The following is a 21,949-nucleotide window of genomic DNA, read 5'->3' as shown; positions in this document are numbered from 1 at the left end:
CTGAAACCCTTAAAACAATCTGTGAAGAACTCAATGTGATGGCAACAAAGCACTTAGCGAGTCCTCCAACCATTATACACAGTATTCTTTTGTTTCCAGAGCTCTTCTTGAGTTTTACGCTCTGCTATGCCTTTAAATAGAAAAAAAAAAGGAAACGCACACCAGCCGTTTTTCATTTCTGCCACAATGGAATTGGCACCTAAGTGTCGTTGGCTTTTGTTTATGTTGCTTTGACGAGCAGACATGGAAGCGGGCGGAGAAAATGATTGGCCCCATTGTTAAGGGTCTCCATCTCTGCAACCCACAGTAACCCCTCGGAGCGAGCGTTCACAATGCGGCCCGCTTACACTTTTTACTACCTCCCAGCCGTAATAAAAGCGGACACCGATATAGAAGCCATTTCAAGGCATCCTATATATTTGTGGCTGACCCGAATTGGTTTTTCTGTGTGCTAAATAATTAAATTTGAGCCATCTGGAACCTTTGTGATCTAATTCAGACCTTTCTCTGCAGGGCAGGCTGCTGTGCCCGGGATCTCGGCAACATCTTTGAAGGATTGACAGGAATGGAAAGGAAGGATTAAGAAACAGGCCGGAGAGTAAACCACGCTTTATATCGTTTAGTGCGGCGGAGCTGTCGACAGAGGTGTTAAGACTCTGAGAAAAGCGCTAGACTCGTTTGCGGATGACTCACTTGTTTGAACAAAAAGCAAGCTGGCTTGTTTGTGCGAGTTCACTTGCTCTCGGTCAATCTCGAGTCAAAGCTTAATATTGACACACACTTTCCATCACTGCACAGTTCAGACACTTGACTGAAAGAGCTCCACACTCCGGCCCATTTCGACCCCAAACACGTTTAGTCAACAAACTTCCCAAAGCTCAAGTCCATTAAAGTCCACATGCGGCTGAAAAAAAAAAAAGGAAAAGGAAAAGAAGACCCTTTTGCACCAAACCTGAATATCTGCCTCAAATGTTTGGATCTGTGTGCACAGGGCATGGACAAAATCATCTGCTGTGTGCTTGGCAACAATTTGCTTAAAAGCCCCCATGAAATTAAAATTGAAGTTTTTTGGCTTTTGAATAAGTTAGTCTTAATGTTATAAGCTAGTGTGCTCTAAAAAAAAAAAAAAAAAAAGACAACAATGTCTCACTTCAGCCCATATGGATCAATCCTTTTGATGACATCACTCTGCACTTCAGCTTCTCATCAGATTTTCTGTCCAATTAAATGTGTCCCGCCCCCTAAATTATAAATAGATTCAGGACATGGTGAATGGCACAGTGCAATATACAGTAGATGGGATAGGGAACAATTCAGACAAATCCATTGGGACGAATAATAATGCTGCATGTTCCAAGTCAGTTCAGTGGGCCTTTAAAGTCACCAAGAAATCAAAATGGACAATATTTGTTTTTTAAAGGAAAATAGCATGATATATAATTCATCTGTGCACATCATTATTTCCTAACCTTAAATTAAACTATCGTCCCTTCTCTCTCGCAGAGACATCTCCTCAGATGATGTGTTTACTGCCCAACATCTTTTCTTGATCAAGAAGCCATTTCATGTGTCATGAGAGGGAAGTAAAGAATATCACGACTTCCGTTTCATGTCAGAATTGTACTTTTATAAAATGCTTTGATGGTGTGTGAGATCTCAAACTTATATTCATTATCAATATTTTTTTATATATATTTATCAAAATGCAATAATCCTAAATTACAATGACTTTTAAATGTTGTCTTTGCAAATAGCTAGGGCTGTCAAACGATTAATCACGATTAATCGCATCCAAAATAAAAGTCTGTGTTTACATAATATATGTGGGTCCACTGTGTATAATTATTTTATATATATAAATACACACACATGCTCGTATATATTTAAGAAATATTGTCATGTATATACTGTAATTAGATTTATATATAATTTATATTATATATAAATAATATTTTTTTCTTAACTATACATGCATGTGTGTGTATTTTTTTATATATACAAAATAATTATTTATTATTTAATAATTATATAAAACAACACTCTAAAAAATGCTGGGTTGTTTCAACCCAATTTTGGGTAAAATATGGACATACCCAGCCATTGGGTTAATTTTTTTAATTACATTTTTAACCCAACGTTTGGGTTTGTCCATATTTTACCCAAAATTGGGTTGAAACAACCCAGCATTTTTTAGAGTGAAAAACATTTATTTTGGATGCGATTAATCACGATTAATCGCGATTAATCGTTTAACAGCCCTACAAATAACTGGAAAAAAAGAGCACTAAAATTAAAAAAAATAAAATTAACTAACAAAATGACAAAAGTATAACTAAAATATTCAAATTATATAAATATTCAGTATATTAATAACAATAAAATTTTAATTTTTCCATTATTTCATTGCATGCGTCTAATCTGCAAACATTTGCACAAAACAACTATCATTATCATTGACACGGGAATAAAGGAATTTAATCCAAAAGTTTGGGAGGAGTATAACACCTCCTCCGCCTGTCCCATCCCGCCCACTGCTAGTAAAGAACACCACTGTTAGCTAAAGGTGATAATGGCCGAGTCACATCGGGGATCCACAGCTCCTAATTACACACTTAAAATACAACAGTTCCGCCTGGCACATTACAGCACTGCTACACTTATACTGAAGTACACAATAATATTGATTTTAGTAGCTTTATAGCCAGGAGATCTGAAGAGGTGCTTCGGTGCACATAGGCTATTAATATTATAGTATTATAATATATATATAAGTTATATTTGCATCTCAGTTGGGATGCTGGAAACGTGCTGAGGCTAGTTGAGAAACGCGTATTATACAGTCTACGGTCTCTCCAGTGTTCAAGAAATCTGTGGAAATTTCATGCAAAAAGACGGCGTCCGTCTGCGAATGCGAGGGAAAGAGTGTGCGCGGGTGCCATCCTTCCTGTCAGATTAAAAGGTCAACGCGTTTAGCTTTTCCGCGAGTCTTTGACTTCAACATTATACTGACACAAAAGCCTGACTGACCGGCAGAAAGGTTTTACATGAAAGAGGGAGAAACAGAGACTGACGACGGGCCTCCTTTTCAAAGAAAACTCGCTCTAAAGCTCCAAGTGAACAACAACATCAGATCTGTGAGAGAGTCCTTTCACCGTTAGCAAATGCTAGTGTGGAGATCGTTTGACATTCATTTATACAAATAAAATCTCATCAACTCTCTCTTAGTCCAAGGGCAAACCCTTACACGTTACTCATCCAAACATTAGAGGCCGTTGGCCCTGTTAATAACTGTTATTATAGCGACGGAAGTGTGATTGTTGATTATTAGCACTTGAGTCACTTGGACTTGCAATCTCACTGCGCTCATATTTCCACCGAACAGGTGCTCCCTCGACATGAGGTCTATTTTGGGGACTGACCAGTGGCCCTGGAGCTATATAACACTTCACTTACACACTACTCATTCAGCACTTCCCAAACACATGTTCCCTTAATCCCCGAATGTCTGTACCAATTATAAAAAGAGATACCTCAGATTGCTCTTTCATGGCGGCTTGCGTTTTCGTGTTTTCCCATCGTGTTCGATGATTCATTCACCAACCAAACTACAACTGTAATTGGTCTTTTTCTACCATGATTTTATGTATAGCTTGATTAATATCAACTTGCGACACAATAATAAATCATGTATTCAAAAAAATCTAAACATAAAATGCATGAATATTTTCACTTACTTAAGTCAAAAACAAATATGAAGCGCAACTTGAATCACAAATGAAGGTCGATTAAGAAATCTTATAAGAGTGACAATTATTTTAATGAATCATTCAAAAGATTTGTAGACTCACAACTATTGGTTTGAATCAGTCTGACAAATCATTCACTGAATGAAGAATTATAATCGTCACACTACTAACGTCCAGACAATAAATAAACAATTTTTCATAAATAATTGTATGACAATAAAACCATAACATGCATAAACAGTTTCGCTGACTGCACGCAAAAACAAACATATAGTATTTGTTTACAATTGAACAAATGGTATACTGTAAAACCCAACAAGTTAAGCTAACTAATTCCATATGAGAAAACCGATTGCATCAATTAATTTAAGTTTATAAAAAAAAACAATAGAGTACTCTGAACTAGGGCAGTGAAATGATTAATCGCGATTAATCGCATCCAGAATAAAAGTTTGTGTTTACATAATATATGTGTGTAGTGTGAATATATACACACATATGCATGTATATATTTAAGAAAAAAATGTTATTAATATATCAAATATTTATATTTATGGATAATATTAATTTTGTAAAAATATATATAAAGTATATCCATGTAAATATTTCTTAAATATATACAGTACATGCATGTGTGTGTATTTATATATACAAAATAATTATACAAACTACACACACATATATTATGTAAACAAAAACTTTTATTTTGGATGCGATTAATCGTTTCACAGCCCTATTCTAAACTTATTTTAATCAAGTTCACAAAAACGATAATATTTATTAAAACACAACGTAAACTTTACACTGCATTTAATACTGTATATAGCTGAAAAACAGTGCTATAGAGCCTATTGTTTTACTGAAAAGTACAAAAACTGTTGGATTGAATCAGTGGTACATGAATTCATATCTGATGCATTTACTGAACCACAAATTATTATGACTTTTTTTAAAGTTAAAACTGACCTATATCCAAGTTAATTACACTTAATCAGGCAGCATTTTTTGTGTGTATAACTGAAAATTAGATCAGAAAAATGAAAAACAAAATCACATTTTATTTTTGATATATACCATGGATTTTTTAAGTACCTTGGCACACCACGTAAATGCCATGGTGCATAAAAATAATCGTTCAACTACCATTGTTTAAATCCAAGTAACATGTTATTCCAATCTGAATCCTGTACTCTGGCACCACCACGGCACTTTTCAGTAAAGCCTTTGTGTTTATCTATCAAAGCCCTGGGCTACACGTGGGATAAACCCCATTTTTTGGGATGAAATGTCCTACTGGAGGAAAAAAGGAATGAAAGCACGAACAAACCTCCTTTCGCCTGACCCACTTCTTTCAGAGTGTCATTAGAGACAGTTCTGGTAGCTATTTAGCGGCCCGGGCCGCACACGCGTGCTTGGCTGTAGTACATATTAGCCCGCAACACCAGAGAACGGCCGGCAGTAATGAAGCCATTGTCATGTGGTCCTCCACAATAGATGAACAGGACAGAGAGGCACAACAGGACTCTAGTGTCTGCGGCTAGCCATCCTGTCTGCCCGTCTCGGATCGCACGACCTGAGGGAAGTGCTCACTGGAGCATTAACCCTTCAGGACAGACAGTGACGGCTGGGGAGTTTTTAAGCTCATTAATTGCATCCGACCCCCTCCATGTGCATGACACAAGATGCACATGGACACACACACACACATACAGCACCAGACCACAAAAACAGAAGTACAATAAGAAGCGGGACCACCACGGGTTGCCTCAAAGGCATGCAGGCCTGCAGCCGCCCTCCCCCTCCATCCATCTTTCTTCACCTCCCCACCCAGGGAGAGATGATCTCGTCTGGGCGGCCCATCTAGGCTAGGCATTGGGACAAATTGATAGCGACAGAGGTAAAGAAGAAATCGGAGCCGCAGGGGGGCTTGTGAATTTCCTTGGAATCAACCCAAGCACCCCGACCCCCATTTTGAAGCGCACCCAGCCCCCAACCCGCTCCCGGTGTCTTATCTATCATTCAGCACGGGGCTATCAATGTGTTAAACACATGCAGTGACCTGACTGCAAATGCACTGATCCTATCAGTCATGTGACCGGTGCAAGACAACGGCAGCATGAAGAACAGGTTTGATGGGGAGATATTGAATCCCGCCGTCGACTCGTCCGTGCTGAATATCTGACTAATATCTCTTATTTGTGGAGAGAGTGTTTTCTGAAGTAGTACCAGTCATCCATTGAATGTGATAACAGACTAGTTAGACAAGAACTAGGTACTAGTTCATTTCACAAACAAACTAAATCTTATGAGCCAATTGTTATAATGTGTTATTCAAAAACACGCACAAAAGAGGAATTCGTACGAACTGATGCTTTAAATGAATCACGAATCTAATGAGCCAAATCTTTAATCAGATTTACAAGCCGATTAGTTTGATGTTTAATTCAAAAGACTCGAATAAATCGTATGAGCCAACTCATTTAACAAATAGTTTATTGATGTCAGTTTAGCAAATACTATCATTACTAGTTTTGCTCAATTCAAAAATAAACAAATGTCTTTCAATAAAAAAAGTCTTATGAGCCAATTCTTTTAACGAATCGATCAAAAAGATTTTTAAACAGCCAATTCTCTTATTGAATCGTTCAAAATGGATGAATCTAATGAGCGGATTCTTTAAAGTGATCCTTCACCTCTGGAAAGATGAATGTGTATTTAAAATGGGTCATTTATGTAGAAGAAATGTGAAATTATTTTTTTAATTTGGAGCTTTGTAGACTGAGAAAAGCCAGAAAGATGAAAGACAACAACTCCCAGAATGCACTTGCTTCGCTCCCCTAGGAGGCCACGCCTACCGGTAACAGCGCAGTAGTTAAACAACAAATCTAGGCTAGTTAGTCCCCATGATATGTCTGCCCAAAAATGTGTTTTGAGATCGCCCAAATTGTCCGGGATTCGGCTTTTGCGCTCTACAGTCGCCATCATCATGTTTACTGTGGCGAGCGGGACGAGTGAGGGCCGCGAGAGAATGGCGCGAGGGCGGTGGCGTGATTACCAATGTGTGACACCTGTGAGACGCAACTGTCTAGTATCTCTCACGGAGGAGTGGGAATTTTCTTAGCATGTTAAAACGTGTTTCATGTAAACACTACATTCAGATTCACCAATCAGAATCAATTCAGTTAGACTGAAACAAAAGGTGTGCATGTAAACAATGAACGTCAACTGCAGGAAGCAAAAGCTGAATCCCAGACAGACATCGACGGCCGGACATGTCCATGAAAAAGAGAACGGTAACCCCTACAACTCAGCTTTCTCCACAGAACAAGAGCCTGCTAGCTTAGCTTCCAAAAAAAGATGGCCGACATTATGTGTTCATTCTGTGAGTGAGATCCAACCCTCTATGGGTGGGTTGAAAATATGTGGGACAGACCCTACTAATGACTGTAGTCTTTAGCCTCTGGCCAAAAAATCCTCAGTTGACACAAAATGACCATTTTCCCATTTCACATGAGGGTGGAAAGCATGGTAATTCGAAAATACTACAGGTTTTCTACTAATACAAAGCTTATCTTGAGCCAATTCTTTTAACAAATCATTTAAAAAACAACAGAGCTATCGGTTTGAATCAGTTTAATGAATTACATCATTACTAGTGTAGTTCTAGTGTAATTCACAAACAACATTTTTAATGAGCCAATCCTTTTTATGAATGAATAAAAAAAAACTAACAAGTGAAACAACTCTCAAAAGCTCATTCTCTGAATGAATCGTTCAAAAATACGTATGAATGGACAAATCTAATGAGCCGGTTCTTTCAATAAATCGTTTCAATGACTCACAATAACCAATAGCCGTTGATCATTGCTTTCAGTCATGTTCAATTAATATGAACCAAGAACTGTCTTTGCGTTATGTTTAAAAAAAATTCAATAACACACCATATTTATTATATATATATATATATATATATATATATAAATCTTCTAATATATAATCTTATTTTTGTTCAAATGTATGGACTGGTACAGACTTGATAGGGTTTCACAAACAGAGTTTGATTCGCAACCTTCATTTTTCCTTAATTTCTCAGACGTGACAGGGAGCGACACATTTGTGTGAATTCATAGAGTGTCAAAAATGCGTTATCCGCTCACGGCGGCTTTAAATCATTTAATGAGGAGCTTTCCACTCTCGGTGCTTCCCTTCCCGGTTTTATTCCAGGGCCCAGGGGATGCCACGCAAGGTCAGGCCTAAACGGGCACACTTCAACCATGCACCAAAGCCCAGGACACTCCCAGGCTTTACGGCCTAATCCTGCTCTAGACGCCCCAGAGCATTCTGGGAGAATTCTAAGAACGTTCCTCACGACAATACAGCAAACGTTCTAATCTAATCTCAGAGAGCGAGAGAGAAAGGGAGATGAATGAAAACAAGTCTCTCTCTTGGGAGAGTGACAGTTTTGCGTTTTCAGTCTCCTTGGTAACGGAATAATAATTGATTTACCGCCCAACGAACCAGCCTCCCATATCAGATTTCCTGCCCTTGAGAACGATTGTGTCATCTTTTTTAAAAAACAGCCTGTGTTTTCAGAAGCCTGAAAACGATTTACTAGCGCTGCGATGTTTACTATATAACTCGCCACAAATAAACACGCATGTGACATCGCCGGGCTGGACGAGCGATCACATTAGAGCCTCGGGATGAGATTTCTGCCGTGAAGCTGGGCTATATATTTCAGAGCTGCAAAGGATGCCTTAACTCTGCCGATCGATATGATTGATTCATATATTTTCCAATCTGTCTTTTATAATTGGGAGAGGATATACTGCTCGTCAGAAACCGATTAATAAAAGAAAGACTTATGAGACGAGTGAGATGAGAACAGGCTCAAGTATTACAGCGCAGCCCTTTTCCAATGTGCTGACCAAACATATGCATTTTAATAAACCAGCAGAAAGAGAAAAATACATTATCAATTCAAATGTGCTCATATGCCCATTCAGTCGGTTAGCATGCACTACATTTAATTCCGCTCCTTTTAACAATAGGCTGAATGGGTTCTGCATGCTGGCACCTATCTTTAGCCCCGTTCCAGCGGCCGACAGAAAGACGCTAATTGAGAACACAGCTCCTTTCTGTGTCGGAGTGACACTGCTGATTCAACTATTTACCAAATCAGACGCTGGAAAGGCACGCGGTGTAGCAGAGAGCTTTAGAAGACTTCATTTTTCCAGGCTTGGCAGCGTGCCGAAAGGAAGAACAATTCGACGAAGACCTACACAGGTGTCCACGTTCTCCCGGGACCTGATCTAGTACGGTGAAATTTTACGAGGAATCTGTCAAGGACATGGCTAAGGTCATATTTCACCCCAAAATAAAAATAAAATGAAAAAAAAAATCAACTGAGAAATTGTTTTGCATTGTAACAATGACATTTAAGCACACAATTGACATGTAATTTCTCAATTCTCATTATTGTAGAGCAAAACACTCAATCTTATTACTGTAATTCAAAAAAATGGTCAATTGTAAAGGATTTATTGTTGTGATTTTCTTATTTAAATAAAATTCATTATTAAAAATCACGGTATTTTATATTTGTATATAATAATAATAATAATAGTTATTTTATTTTTTTGTAATAAATTATTATTACATTCATGAGAATAAATTACAAATGAGAACAATGGGAGAGAAAAAAATATCTCTAAAAAAGAAAAGGTGATGAAAATATTTCAAAATAAAAGTATTTTAACTTGCTTTATGCAAATTGTAATGCAATGTTTTTTTTATCATTCAAATGTATGGAAGCTTGTTTCCGGCACGTAACAAAAAAAAAAAAAATCAGAATTGTGAGGTAAAAGGTCGCAACACATTTTGCATACAAATGTGATCTGGACATGTTTTCGTGAGATTCAACCCATTCAGAAACCAGGCTCACCAGAGCTCATCCAACTTAGACGGTGTTCTTCACTTTCACATCCACCTATTCACTCCATTTGGAGGCCCGGCTGTGACACGTTTAATATTCCTTTGACATTTCTGTCTGATTTTTATTAGTTTCCTTCATCTTTATACTGTCGCCCTGGCCTTTTGTGAGGGTCAATGTGGATTCCAGACCATCTTTCACTCCATCAAGATGGAGAAGAGAGAAGGTGTGTGGGGCAGTGGGGCTCAGGGGAACCGTAAATGTCTGCAGCGTAAGGTAGCACTCCTGGGGAAAGTCAATCCTGAGGGCGGCTGGTGGCGAATGGGGACTGGGCTGGGGGAATGTGGTGGGCCGCTAACTGGATTTGGTGGAGCATGCGGGATTCACACTAGTCTGTAATCAGAAACACGGCGTGATGGAAGGAAGGTGTCTCAAATGTCAAAAAAAAAAAAAAAAAAATAGTAACAAAGGGAGTCATTTCATTCTTTTGTTGAATTTGATTGTATAGCCACATAAAAGCCTGAAAAACATGCTCTGAAGAGAAGCAACAATCAGTTTAAACATGGACAAACATTTCTCCACTTAGGGACTAGAATATCATTGAAAAATAATAATAATTTCTCAATTTTAATCTATTTTTATTTTAAGGAACCAATATCAATTCTTAAATCTCAAGAATCAATCTTTCAGTCTATTTTCAGTTGATGAATGAACAAAACTTTGTAGCATGATCCAATAAATCACTATAAGCTGTGCATTGGTACTTCTGAAACAACATCTCAGCTTTCAAATTCTGTCCATTTTATTATGTAATTCAAACAATAAATACCGTTTTGGTGCTCTTTAATCATCTCTTCTGCTTGACTAATAGTCCCAGCATGAAATATTCATGAATGAACATCAGAAGGTATGTTGAAAGAAACTGTACAACCTACTGAAATGCATGTAATCACTCGATCAATGTTTCAACCGTGGAAAGAAGTCAATAAAACCGTTTGTAAATAATGTCACGTAATGCTATATTCACTTCAAAAAAGCAATATAATATCCAAAAACTTGTTAGTAAAGAAAAAAAATCACTTAGAGGAGCATTTTGCTAAACATATGCACTATATTGCATATTCATTGTATTTCTACTTATCCTATTCTTCAATAGGATAAGTAGAAATACAATGAATTTTTGTGTTCGTGTTTACATAATATATGTGGGTGCACGGTGTATAATTATTTTATATATATATATAAATACACACACATGCTTGTATATATATATAAGAAATATTTTCATGTATATACTGTATATAGATTTATTTATAATTTATATTATATATAAATATAAACATTTTATATATATAAACAATATTTTTTTATTAAATAAACATGCATGTGTGTGTATATATATATATATATATCAGTGTTTCCTCTACATTCATTCTCCCGTGGCGGGCCGCCACACTTAAAATCCTCCCGCCACGGCTGCAGCTTCTCAGTGACGTCCGATATTCTGCATAGTATTATGTTATTTTGTTAAAGGGTAACTAAACCCCTGGTCAGAGCCTGACTCCACCCACTAGCAATATTTGAAAAATGCTGAAAAAATGGGCAGACCCCAGCGGGGCTAGGGGGCGTGCACCTGAGACCCGCCGTGAGTGACAGCTGCTGTCAGACTCTAAAATAGAGCGAGACTAGTCTGGAGTGACTCAATAGCTGCCTTTGCAACAGAGCGGCCATTTGAAGTCGAGGACTTTTCTCCCTCACCTTCACCTTCACCTGAAGTGGATGAGGGTGAATTGTATACACAGGGCCAAATCCATTCGAGCTGCTGGCTCAAACTGCGGTCTTAACTCCCGCATCGCGACCGGCATCTGATGAGTTATGTCGTCGAGTTGATCTCAATAGCGCACGCTATTGATATTATGCCGCTATATGAAAAAATCCAGCAAAATGCACCGGCTCGTTTGTCGACCCTAGAGGATTAACTTTATCCTAACCATAAATTGTGATTAAAATATCCATGATCACTCACATCAAGACGCCACTGCGGTGGAGGAGTCCATGCAGGACGAGCAGTGTTTGGCACTGCGTGTGGAGAAGCCCATGTCCACCTCTATTCCGTTACTATCCTGATCACTGTACTAAACACTGATAAATCTATGCTAACTTGAAGCTATCCTAACTGTACTATGCTACTAGCTACACAAAATAATCTAAATTATCTATATAATGCTATGCTAAATAGATGCAACAATACTCTATCCTGGTCGTTTTCAAAAATAATCTAAATAACTATATAAATGCTATGCTAACTAGATGCTATTATATGCTATAGTATCCTGATCGTTTTCAATATTCATAAATCCAACTCCTGACTCGCTACAGTAGTTTTGACGGAACCAGATGCTTTTATACCAGGGGCTGCCAAGGGCGTGGTGAGCTCGCACCAAGGGTGTGACAGAGTGCGTCTGAGAGTTCGCTACGTCAGCAAGTACCCCTACTGCAGGAGCTTTCCGTTTAACCTAAAGAGGGCAGCACTCAGACGTTTTTACACCATATATTTGAAAATCAAAACACTTTATACTCAATTGTCAAAAAATGTACTCGAATCAATGAACAGCATTTATGAAGCTCCATTCTTACAGATCATTAACTAAAAAAAGTTGTTTTGGTGTTTAGTTACCCTTTAAGCCCCACTAAAGGCATAAAAAACATTGTAAAGCACAATCAAGTTTTCACCCTATATTCCAAGACTTCTAAAGTCATTGCATAATGTGTAATTTTAGTCGCTAAGTTAAAGTTAACGGGAAGTCATCTCGCCTCAGTCATTCTCCATTCAGAATTCACACAGCTCGTCGCGTTCGTTTGCGACACGACGACACTCTCTTCAAGGTCAATATTCCCATTATTATACTTCATTTGTAGATAAAGCATAAAGGTCTATGGTTTTCATAAAATGACTTTATCTTGCTGGAGTGGAGTTTATTGCCCATACCTTTCACATTCCCTTTATGTAAGATTACAGCATGGAGTCGAGAGAGTGCTATATTGTTCTTCATGCGCACTGAAATTTAAAACTGTTAAAAGAAAAGGCTCAAAAAACTGTTGCATATAGAATACACTAAGCATTAGTGCTGCACGATTAATCATATCGCAATCGTAATAGCGATCTCAAACCTATGCAATTATATAACGCAAAATGCCGCGATTTTATATGAAATAAACAAATTAGGGCTATTAACGCAGCATCTCTTCTTTTTTGTCATCCTTTGACTAGTGTTACACGATCCTGTTCTTATTCGTGCAAATGCCTTTTCGCATTTTGCACGACAAGAACTGAAAAGCTGCCTGTGAATGCCCTAAATGAGACTCGCAGAAAGACGCGCGCCATAATGCGCATGCACTGACGCGTGCCAGATTACAGTTCTCTTTCGAGCTTGAACGAACAATAACACACACAATTATGCCAAAATGTCGTTTTGTCGAGTATCTTCATAACGTAAGAAAAGGAGTTGTGCTATGAGGCGCATGTGAGATCCGCGTCTCGGCAACGGGTGCTCTTAAAGGGCCAGCAGCGAATAAAGCGTTCTGTCAGTCAAGTTAAAAGAATAAAGGGAAATTAGAAAATTACTCACTGATCTTGACTAAAGAACTTTTGTAGCTTTAATAAGGATTATTCTATATATAATTTATAATTCATGCAGCACATACTGTTTGATAACTTTATTCAATTTCTGTATCCTACCTGTTAAGACAGGAAGGGCACAGGTAAATATGGTTTTTATTATGGGTTTATGTGGGGATTGTTTGAAGTTCACTTAATTTAAAATTTGTTACATTTTTTTTTTTAGCCTAATAATTTTTTTTTAAAAAGTTGATAGCTTTCACTGTAATGATGGTTTGGTTGATGGTTTATTGATCATTATAGGTGTTATCAATCATTTAGTTGTTGTCTGTAGTTTGAGTTGAGAAATAAACATTAATACACAGAATGATCACTAATCTGTGTGTGCATTTTACTTTAGAACCAAGCAAGTTGGACTCATGAAACCATTTTATTATATCGGAATCGCACATCACAATTGCAATATTGACCTCAGTAATTGCAATGGCAATATGACATTTTCCCCAAATCGTCCAGCCCTACTAAGCATATTATAGATATAATCCCTTCGCTATGTTCTTTTCAATGTGAAGCATTGCTTGCTGTGACTTGGTGTTGCTTCAAGTGCATCATTCTGCACACGGGATGCGCATGATCGATTATAATACTTTGGGGAGACAAGGCCCCCCCACCGGGGAAATGGGCCTGCCCCCACAGCTTGGAAAAATCCTAGAGGAAACACTGTATATATTGTGACGAGCACCCTCAGAGGAAGCAGCGTCGCCCTGGCAACCAACACAAAACACCTGCACGTCCTCATCGCTGGCTGATCGGTCACAGCTGCTCCCAATCAGCCCACAGCCACATAAGCAGCACATGCTTAGCAAACAGACAGACACTAGTCTCGAACTGAATGGAAGTGCTGGTCTAACCCTTCTCTCTATTCTCCCCAGAAAGCAGCGAGTGACCGACAGCCCATCATTTGTGGAGCACGTTTTGGAAACCCACTTTCATTTGAATTGAGCACCGAAGAGCACTTAAAGCACCAGCCACCCCACGCCAGCTGAACTTTTCACCAACGTTATTTGATTGTAAATAAATCCACCCTCTGGGGCCTTTTCACGAAGCCAGCCTTGTCGAGTGTTTCTTCACCCCGTGACAGTGGTGGAGAATGCGGGCAAGTTCATGAAGAATCACCGACAAGTTCACCGCCCCAACCTCTGAATTTTTTTCTCTTTTCCTGTACACTGCAGGTGGCGGAAAGCGGCACGCTCATCCCCGCAATGGAGGAAATATTAAAACGCCTCGCTGAAGTGAGCATTCGCCAGCAACAAATTGTGGAACATCTTGCCACTCGCCAGGGCAGGACGGAGGAAGAACTCATCGCCCTTGGTGCTTCCGCCACCCAGCGCATTCCGCTACCTGATTCTCGCGCCCAAGCAACCCGCCTGCTGCCGAAGATGACCGCTGATGACGATGTGGAAGCCTTCCTGCAGGTCTTTGAAACCACCGCTAAGAATGAGGCATGGCCCGCGGACGAGTGGGCACGCGCGCTGGCACCCCTCCTCACCGGAGAAGCCCAAAGGGCGTATTTCTCACTCCCCCGTACCGATGCCGAAGATTATAACAAAGTCAAGCAGGAAATTTTGGCGAGGCTCGGCCTCTCTTCCATCTGCGCTGCCCAGCAGTTTCAGGAATGGGAGTTCAAGCCCCGTGTGCCGGCCCGGGCGCAAGCAGCCGAGCTCAGCCGTATTGCCCAACACTGGCTCTTGGAAGGGAACCCCACCGCATCTCAGGTAGCGGAACGAGTGGTGGTCGATCGCCTCCTCCGCGCTCTACCCCGCGCACATCGACAAGCGGTTGGGATGAGGAACCCCACCAACATCCTGGAGCTTGTGGAGGCGATGGAGCTGGCGGATGCCATCCATCACCGTGAGGCTGGGGACCGAGCACCGCCGTTTCCCCGAAGGGTGGTCCAGGAGCGACGCCCGCTCGAAGGGACCCCACGACCGGTCGGCAGACCAATGGTTTCCCCACCGCGTGATGAACCCATGCCCAGCGCTGAACCACCGTCACCCCAGCGAGCATGGTTAGCGGGTTGCATCGTCCACCAGCATGTACCATCGGGAGCCCCCGAAGCAGATGTGGTGGTTGAAGGGAAAAGTTTCCGGGCCCTGCTGGACTCGGGTAGTGCGGTCACCCTAATCCAGTCGCGGCTGTGTGGCCCTGGAAGCGGCCAGAAGAACTTCCTCCCGATTACCTGTGTGCACGGAGACACTCGCCAAGTACCATCGCGTATAATCACTATCTCGTCACCCCAAGGTACCTGGCCGGTGGAGGCTGGCCTGGTGAAGGACCTGCCGGTGGCCGTACTACTTGGAAGAGATTGGCCCGGCTTCGACAGACTGCTCACCACCGCTACTCAGACTGCCAGCCCCGAAGGGAACCGTCAAAGACGGAGACGGCCTCGTGGACCCCGCCGCCGACCTGCCCTGCTCGCCTCCGACAGCGGGAGAGATGGTGAGTCCCCCTCACAAATGACTAATCTGTTTTATGATGTATACCAACAGGCTGCGGGAGGGGGCTCCTTTGCCAAGGAACAACGGGAGGACGATCGGCTCAAGCATTGTTGGGCTCAGGTGCGAGCCGTCGATGGAAAAGACGTCCTCCCCCGGCCCCACCCTCTCCCGCATTTTGTCGTTGAGAATGGCCTGCTGTACTGTGTCGCTCAGCGGAGGGGGGAGGAGAAGAAATTGCTGGTTGTTCCTAGAGCCAAGACCGGAACCATCCTAGAGCTGGCGCATTCCCATCCCATGGCAGGACACCTCGGGGCAGCCAACACCACTCAGCGCATCCGCGACCGTTTTCTCTGGCCGGGCCTAGAGGCCGAAGTGAAGCGGTTCTGCCAAGCCTGCCCGACTTGCCAGGTCACGTCGCCCCGGACCCCTCCCCCCAGCCCGCTCATCCCGTTGCCGATCATCGAAGTGCCCTTCGAGCGGATTGGAATGGACATAGTGGGGCCGTTGCCAAAGTCTGCCCGGGGGCACGAACACATCCTGGTGATCGTCGACTATGCCACCCGGTACCCAGAAGCAGTTCCTCTACGTAAGGCCACCGCAAAGTCCATCGCCCAAGAGCTGTTTCTGTTGGCCAGCCGAGTCGGTCTGCCCTCGGAGATCCTGACTGACCAGGGGACCCCGTTCATGTCTCGGCTAATGGCGGATCTATGCAGGCTGCTACGGGTGAAACAGTTGAGGACCACAGTCTACCACCCCCAGACGGATGGACTCGTGGAGAGATTCAACCAGACCCTTAAGCAGATGCTTAGACGAGTGACGGCAGAGGATAAGCGGGATTGGGACCTCATGATTCCCTACGTGCTCTTTGGAATCCGCGAAGTTCCCCAGGCCTCAACTGGGTTCACCCCCTTTGAGCTCTTGTTCGGTCGTCAACCACGTGGACTCCTGGATGTCGCCAGGGAAGCTTGGGAGCAGCAGCCTGCCCCTCATCGTACTATCATCGAACATGTTCGACAGATGAGAGAACGGATCGATCGAGTAATGCCATTGGTCCGCGAACACCTCTGCAAGGCCCAGCAAGCACAGCAACGCCACTATGACAGGGCAGCCCAACCACGGGAATTCCAGCCCGGAGACCGCGTCATGGTCCTGGTCCCCAGCTCTGCCTGCAAGTTCCTGGCCTCCTGGAAAGGACCATATACGGTACTGGAAAGAATTGGACCCGTCACGTACAGGCTGAGGCAACCTGGTCGGCGGCAGGCGGACCAACTCTACCATGTCAACCTCCTAAAGAAGTGGGTGGGGACGCGGGACCAGCTGGCTGCCTTGAGTCTCACCGAACCTGTGGTTGTTGACGTCAACCCTCATCTCTCGGCTGCCCAGAAGGTGGAGTTGCAGCACCTGGTCAGTCAGTTCCAGGATGTGTTCTCTACCCAGCCCGGGCGGACCAGCGTGATCCAGCACGACATCAAGACGTCCCCTGGAGTCATCGTCAGGCAACGGCCCTACCGTATCCCAGAAGCTCGTCGGCAGGCTATTGAGGAGGAGATCCAACAAATGCTGAAGTTGGGGGTTATTGAACCATCCCGGAGTCCGTGGTCCAGTCCCATTGTGATGGTCCCAAAGCCGGATGGCACCCTCCGCTTTTGTAATGATTTCCGCCGCCTGAACGAAGTCTCCGAATTCGACGGGTACCCTATGCCTCGGGTCGACGAACTGCTGGACCGCCTCGGAAGGGCCCGGTACATCAGCACCCTAGACCTCACCAAGGGCTATTGGCAGGTACCACTCTCTGAAGCTGCTAAGCCGAAGACTGCCTTCTCGACTCCCAGTGGCCACTGGCATTACCGGACCCTTCCCTTTGGCCTGCACGGGGCCCCTGCGACATTCCAGAGAATGATGGACATCATCCTGCGGCCCCACCAGGCATACGCAGCGGCCTACCTAGATGACGTGGTGATTCACTCCGAGGCATGGGAGGAACATTTGGATCGTCTGCGGAGGGTGCTCTCAGAACTTCGGCGGGCTGGACTCACCGCCAATCCCCGAAAATGTCACCTAGCCCTCTCCGAGGCCAAGTACCTGGGCTTCCAAGTCGGACGAGGCCTCATACGGCCGCAGGAAAAGAAAGTAGAGGCCATCCACACTGCCCCGAAACCCCGGACGAAGACCCAGGTACGAGCCTTCTTGGGGTTGGCGGGTTATTACCGATGTTTTATCCCCAACTTCTCCTCTTTAGCCGCCCCCCTGACAGACCTGACCAGGAAGGGGCAGCCAGAGAAGGTATGCTGGACCCCAGCGGTCGAGGAGGCCTTCGCCCGGGTCAAAGCAGCGCTTACGTCCTCACCCGTACTCCGCGCTCCCGATTTCAGCTGCCCCTTTCTGCTGCAGACGGATGCCTCCGACACAGGACTGGGAGCCATCCTGTCCCAAATCCAGGAAGGTGAGGAACATCCGATCATTTATATCAGCAGGAAGCTGTCCCCGGCCGAGAGGAAGTACGCTGCCGTGGAGAAGGAAGCCCTGGCTATCAAGTGGGCAGTCCTGGAGCTCCGGTATTACCTCCTAGGCCGCAAGTTCACCCTGGTCACAGACCACGCTCCCCTGCAGTGGATGGCCCGCACCAAGGACACCAATGCCAGGGTGACTCGCTGGTTTCTGGCACTACAGGACTTCCACTTTGAGGTACGACATCGGGCCGGGGTCGCCAACGCGAATGCCGATGGCCTCTCACGGATCTGGACAGCTTACGCAGGTCTGTCAGGGGTCATTCCCAACCCTCCCCATACTTCACCCCTGCTATCTCCATTCGTTCACAGGACCAGAACGACGCTTAGGGGGGGGGAATGTGACGAGCACCCTCAGAGGAAGCAGCGTCGCCCTGGCAACCAACACAAAACACCTGCACGTCCTCATCGCTGGCTGATCGGTCACAGCTGCTCCCAATCAGCCCACAGCCACATAAGCAGCACATGCTTAGCAAACAGACAGACACTAGTCTCGAACTGAATGGAAGTGCTGGTCTAACCCTTCTCTCTATTCTCCCCAGAAAGCAGCGAGTGACCGACAGCCCATCATTTGTGGAGCACGTTTTGGAAACCCACTTTCATTTGAATTGAGCACCGAAGAGCACTTAAAGCACCAGCCACCCCACGCCAGCTGAACTTTTCACCAACGTTATTTGATTGTAAATAAATCCACCCTCTGGGGCCTTTTCACGAAGCCAGCCTTGTCGAGTGTTTCTTCACCCCGTGACAATATATATATATATATAGTGCACCTACATATATTATGTAAACACAAACTTTTATTTTGGATGCGATTAATCGCATTAATCGTTTGACAGCCCTAATATATATACAGTATATATATATATATAATTATAAACCTTCCGTAGCCTACAAATCAGTTAATTATACCATTTAATATTATAGGGATATACCAACTGAGGTTCCCTGTATAGTTTACAGCATTAGTGGAGAGATGTACTGTACCTGATAGGCCCCAATTAATCAGAATTGAATTGAAATCGAATTGACAGCTTGTGAGTCGAAACTAAATTGAATCGTGAAATTTGTGTCAATGCCCAGCCCAACGAGCAACCAACATGCTAAAGCCACCCGGACATCACAGTCACTTCCAAGCTGCATGCTATTCCCATAATGTTTTCATAGGTTCTTCGGGTCATCGTTCGCCAATCCCTCTTTACAGCTTGAACATTCCACTGATAAGGCTGTTTAGGTTAGCGGGACGTTTAATTTAGCATCTGTCTGGGTCTGCTTTGAAACATTTCAAAGGTGAAGAGTAGCAGACTCTGATTCACTGACATACTGACATGTGTTCGTTGATACATCTGTTCTCCAGCTCCAATACACAAACCCTTTGGCCGTAAAAGATCGCTCTAGCGCTCTCAAGGCCGGGGAAAAAAAAGTAAAAAAAAAAACGTTCTGGAAGCAACACAAACGCTTTAGGAAGGACTGTGTCTGAGTGCCTCGACAACACGGCGGTGATGTAAAACAAACACGCCGTCATGTTAACAGCTTTACAAGTCACACGGCGGTCCTGTCTGCAGTCGCTCGACTCAAATGAGACATTTTCAGACAGACCGGCATAAACACAGACATCTAAAACCTCATGTTGTGAGATGTCTGTTTGAACATCATGATTGTTTCGCTGAAGGCGGAGCACGTTTGAGGGAATATTCCTAGTGGTGTACATAAACGTCACAGTATACCATCAACTCCATTCAAATTATTTATTAAAATACATGAATTAAGTATTTTTTGAACATTCTATATATTTTATTATGAAATATAACATTTTTATTATTCTATTGAAATAAAATAAATCACTATTTTAATAAATATCTACTTTATAATTTTACTTCATCACTAAATAACTACTTTGTCACAATAAGTAACAATAAAACCCTAAAAAATTAAATGCATTGTTTAAATGCTGTGTAGCCACAAAACAATAAACCATATAGTCATTCTTGAGATTTGCTAAAGATCACATTTAACAACTTTACAGATTACATTTAATTAGCGTTTCTAAAGATTAACTTTAAATGAGCAATAGATGAAAAAAACATCATGTAAAACAGAAAATAAGCATCAACTATTAAATATATGGCATCATTCGATTCCAATAATAAGTTTATGCAAATGTGCTTATCTCTGATTGCTCCATTATTTTAAAACCTAACTTGCTTGGGCAACTTAAAATATGATGGTCCTGATGTGAAATTATGAAAATATAGCGAGACGTGTGGGAACGGCTTGAGACATTCAACTAGCAAATGTAAAGACTAACGATAAAAATAACAAAAAAAAAAACAGCCCGGACGGAAAGCAAGAACACGTCTTGTGTGAAAGCACCCTGAGCAGCGAGCTCATACGCTATATTTTGAATATGACGAACAGTACAGGCACGCCATCATCATAAACGACAGATGAACTTATGAATACCTAATATCTATAGGCGCGGCAGCTAGTGCTAGACGGAGATGAGAAAGAGGGGGTTGGGTGGACTGATGGCTTCCTCCTTAGGGAACCGGTGCCTGAGAATGCACTCTTAGGGAGTGCCAGTCAGTCAAGGCTGATTAAACACTGCGATGATGGGGGAAAGAACAGAAGAGAACAGAGAGAGAGAGACATGCACTATATGATGCTGTTTATAGCAGATCTGCAAAAGAGAGTGAGGGGAATATCACCCCCTGCATACCTCACAGTAGCATCTGCCACATTGCCTCAAAACAAACCATAACTAACAATCAGTAATTACGCTGCGAAGAAACGGCAAACAATCGGCCAACCGTAGCGAGATCCGCGTCGCTTTTATCGGTGACATCTGCGCATCAGCACAACAAAGAACTCTTCTGCAGTCCGACTGAAACTTTCCAATGAAATCGTGCAGTTAAAAGGCTCGAGCTCAAGGATATATAATGCTTATTGACAGTTTCAACGTCGTTTGAGCATGAAAAAGGTTCGCAAAGTTAGGGTGTGAAAAGATGAGTCTCGGTACGCTTCCAAACAAACAACACGGACCAAAGGCATCGAAATGAACCAAAACCAGGACATGGTGTCACAAGATGCGAGCCTAAAAAGGGCAGAATGCTCAAGAATAGTTGTTTTTCTACGTTGCCCATTACAGTTCAGGTACAAACCTCTGTCTCCTTGCAGCAGAAGCTTGTTTATGAGGGATTCCTGCCACTGTTTTGAGTCCTTTGCACATTGTGCAAAGCTTCGTCCAAATACCATCATATAGGCACATGAAATGAGCGCATTTAGCCCAGAACACAGCATTTATGTGGATGTTCGATAAGTTGGTTGGAAAATATGTTGGATATTTTTGTTCAATCTTTAAAGAAGTAGTTCACTTTTAAAAATGTAACTTTTGCTGATAATTTACTCACCCCCATGTCATCCAAGATGTCCACGTCTTTCTTTCTTCAGTCGAAAAGATATTAAGGATTTTGATGAAAACATTCCAGGATTTTCTCCATATAATGGATTTCATTGGGAACCAAACGGTTCAAGGTCCAAATGAGAGTTTCAGTGCAGCTTCAAGGGGCTTTAAACGGACCCTTCGAGTCATGACTCGAAAAAAGATGCGTTCATTTTGATGAACGAGATCGAACAGGAGAGTCGAA

At 42.7% G+C, this 21,949-nt stretch overlaps 2 protein-coding genes across 2 annotated transcripts in view; one reads left to right on the top strand and one right to left on the bottom strand.

Moving 5' to 3' along the window:
- Positions 1 to 21,949, bottom strand: part of plxna3 (plexin A3) — a 180,585-nt gene that overhangs the window by 118,083 nt on the left and 40,553 nt on the right. The window lies entirely within an intron of this gene.
- Positions 14,020 to 19,062, top strand: LOC148973747 (uncharacterized). Its single transcript, XM_089119832.1, has 2 exons — positions 14,020 to 14,367; positions 14,530 to 19,062. Exon 2 carries the CDS (start codon positions 14,560 to 14,562, stop codon positions 18,802 to 18,804), a length of 4,245 nt encoding a protein of 1,414 aa, XP_088975958.1. The 5' UTR covers positions 14,020 to 14,367; positions 14,530 to 14,559; the 3' UTR covers positions 18,805 to 19,062.

This window comes from Pimephales promelas, chromosome 14 (assembly GCF_988280905.1).
Source record: "Pimephales promelas chromosome 14, fPimPro1.hap1.1, whole genome shotgun sequence".
In the NCBI taxonomy this organism is placed as follows: Eukaryota; Metazoa; Chordata; class Actinopteri; order Cypriniformes; family Leuciscidae; genus Pimephales; species Pimephales promelas.
Note: the sequence above shows the minus strand (reverse complement) of the source record. Positions and strands in the feature narration are given on the sequence as shown.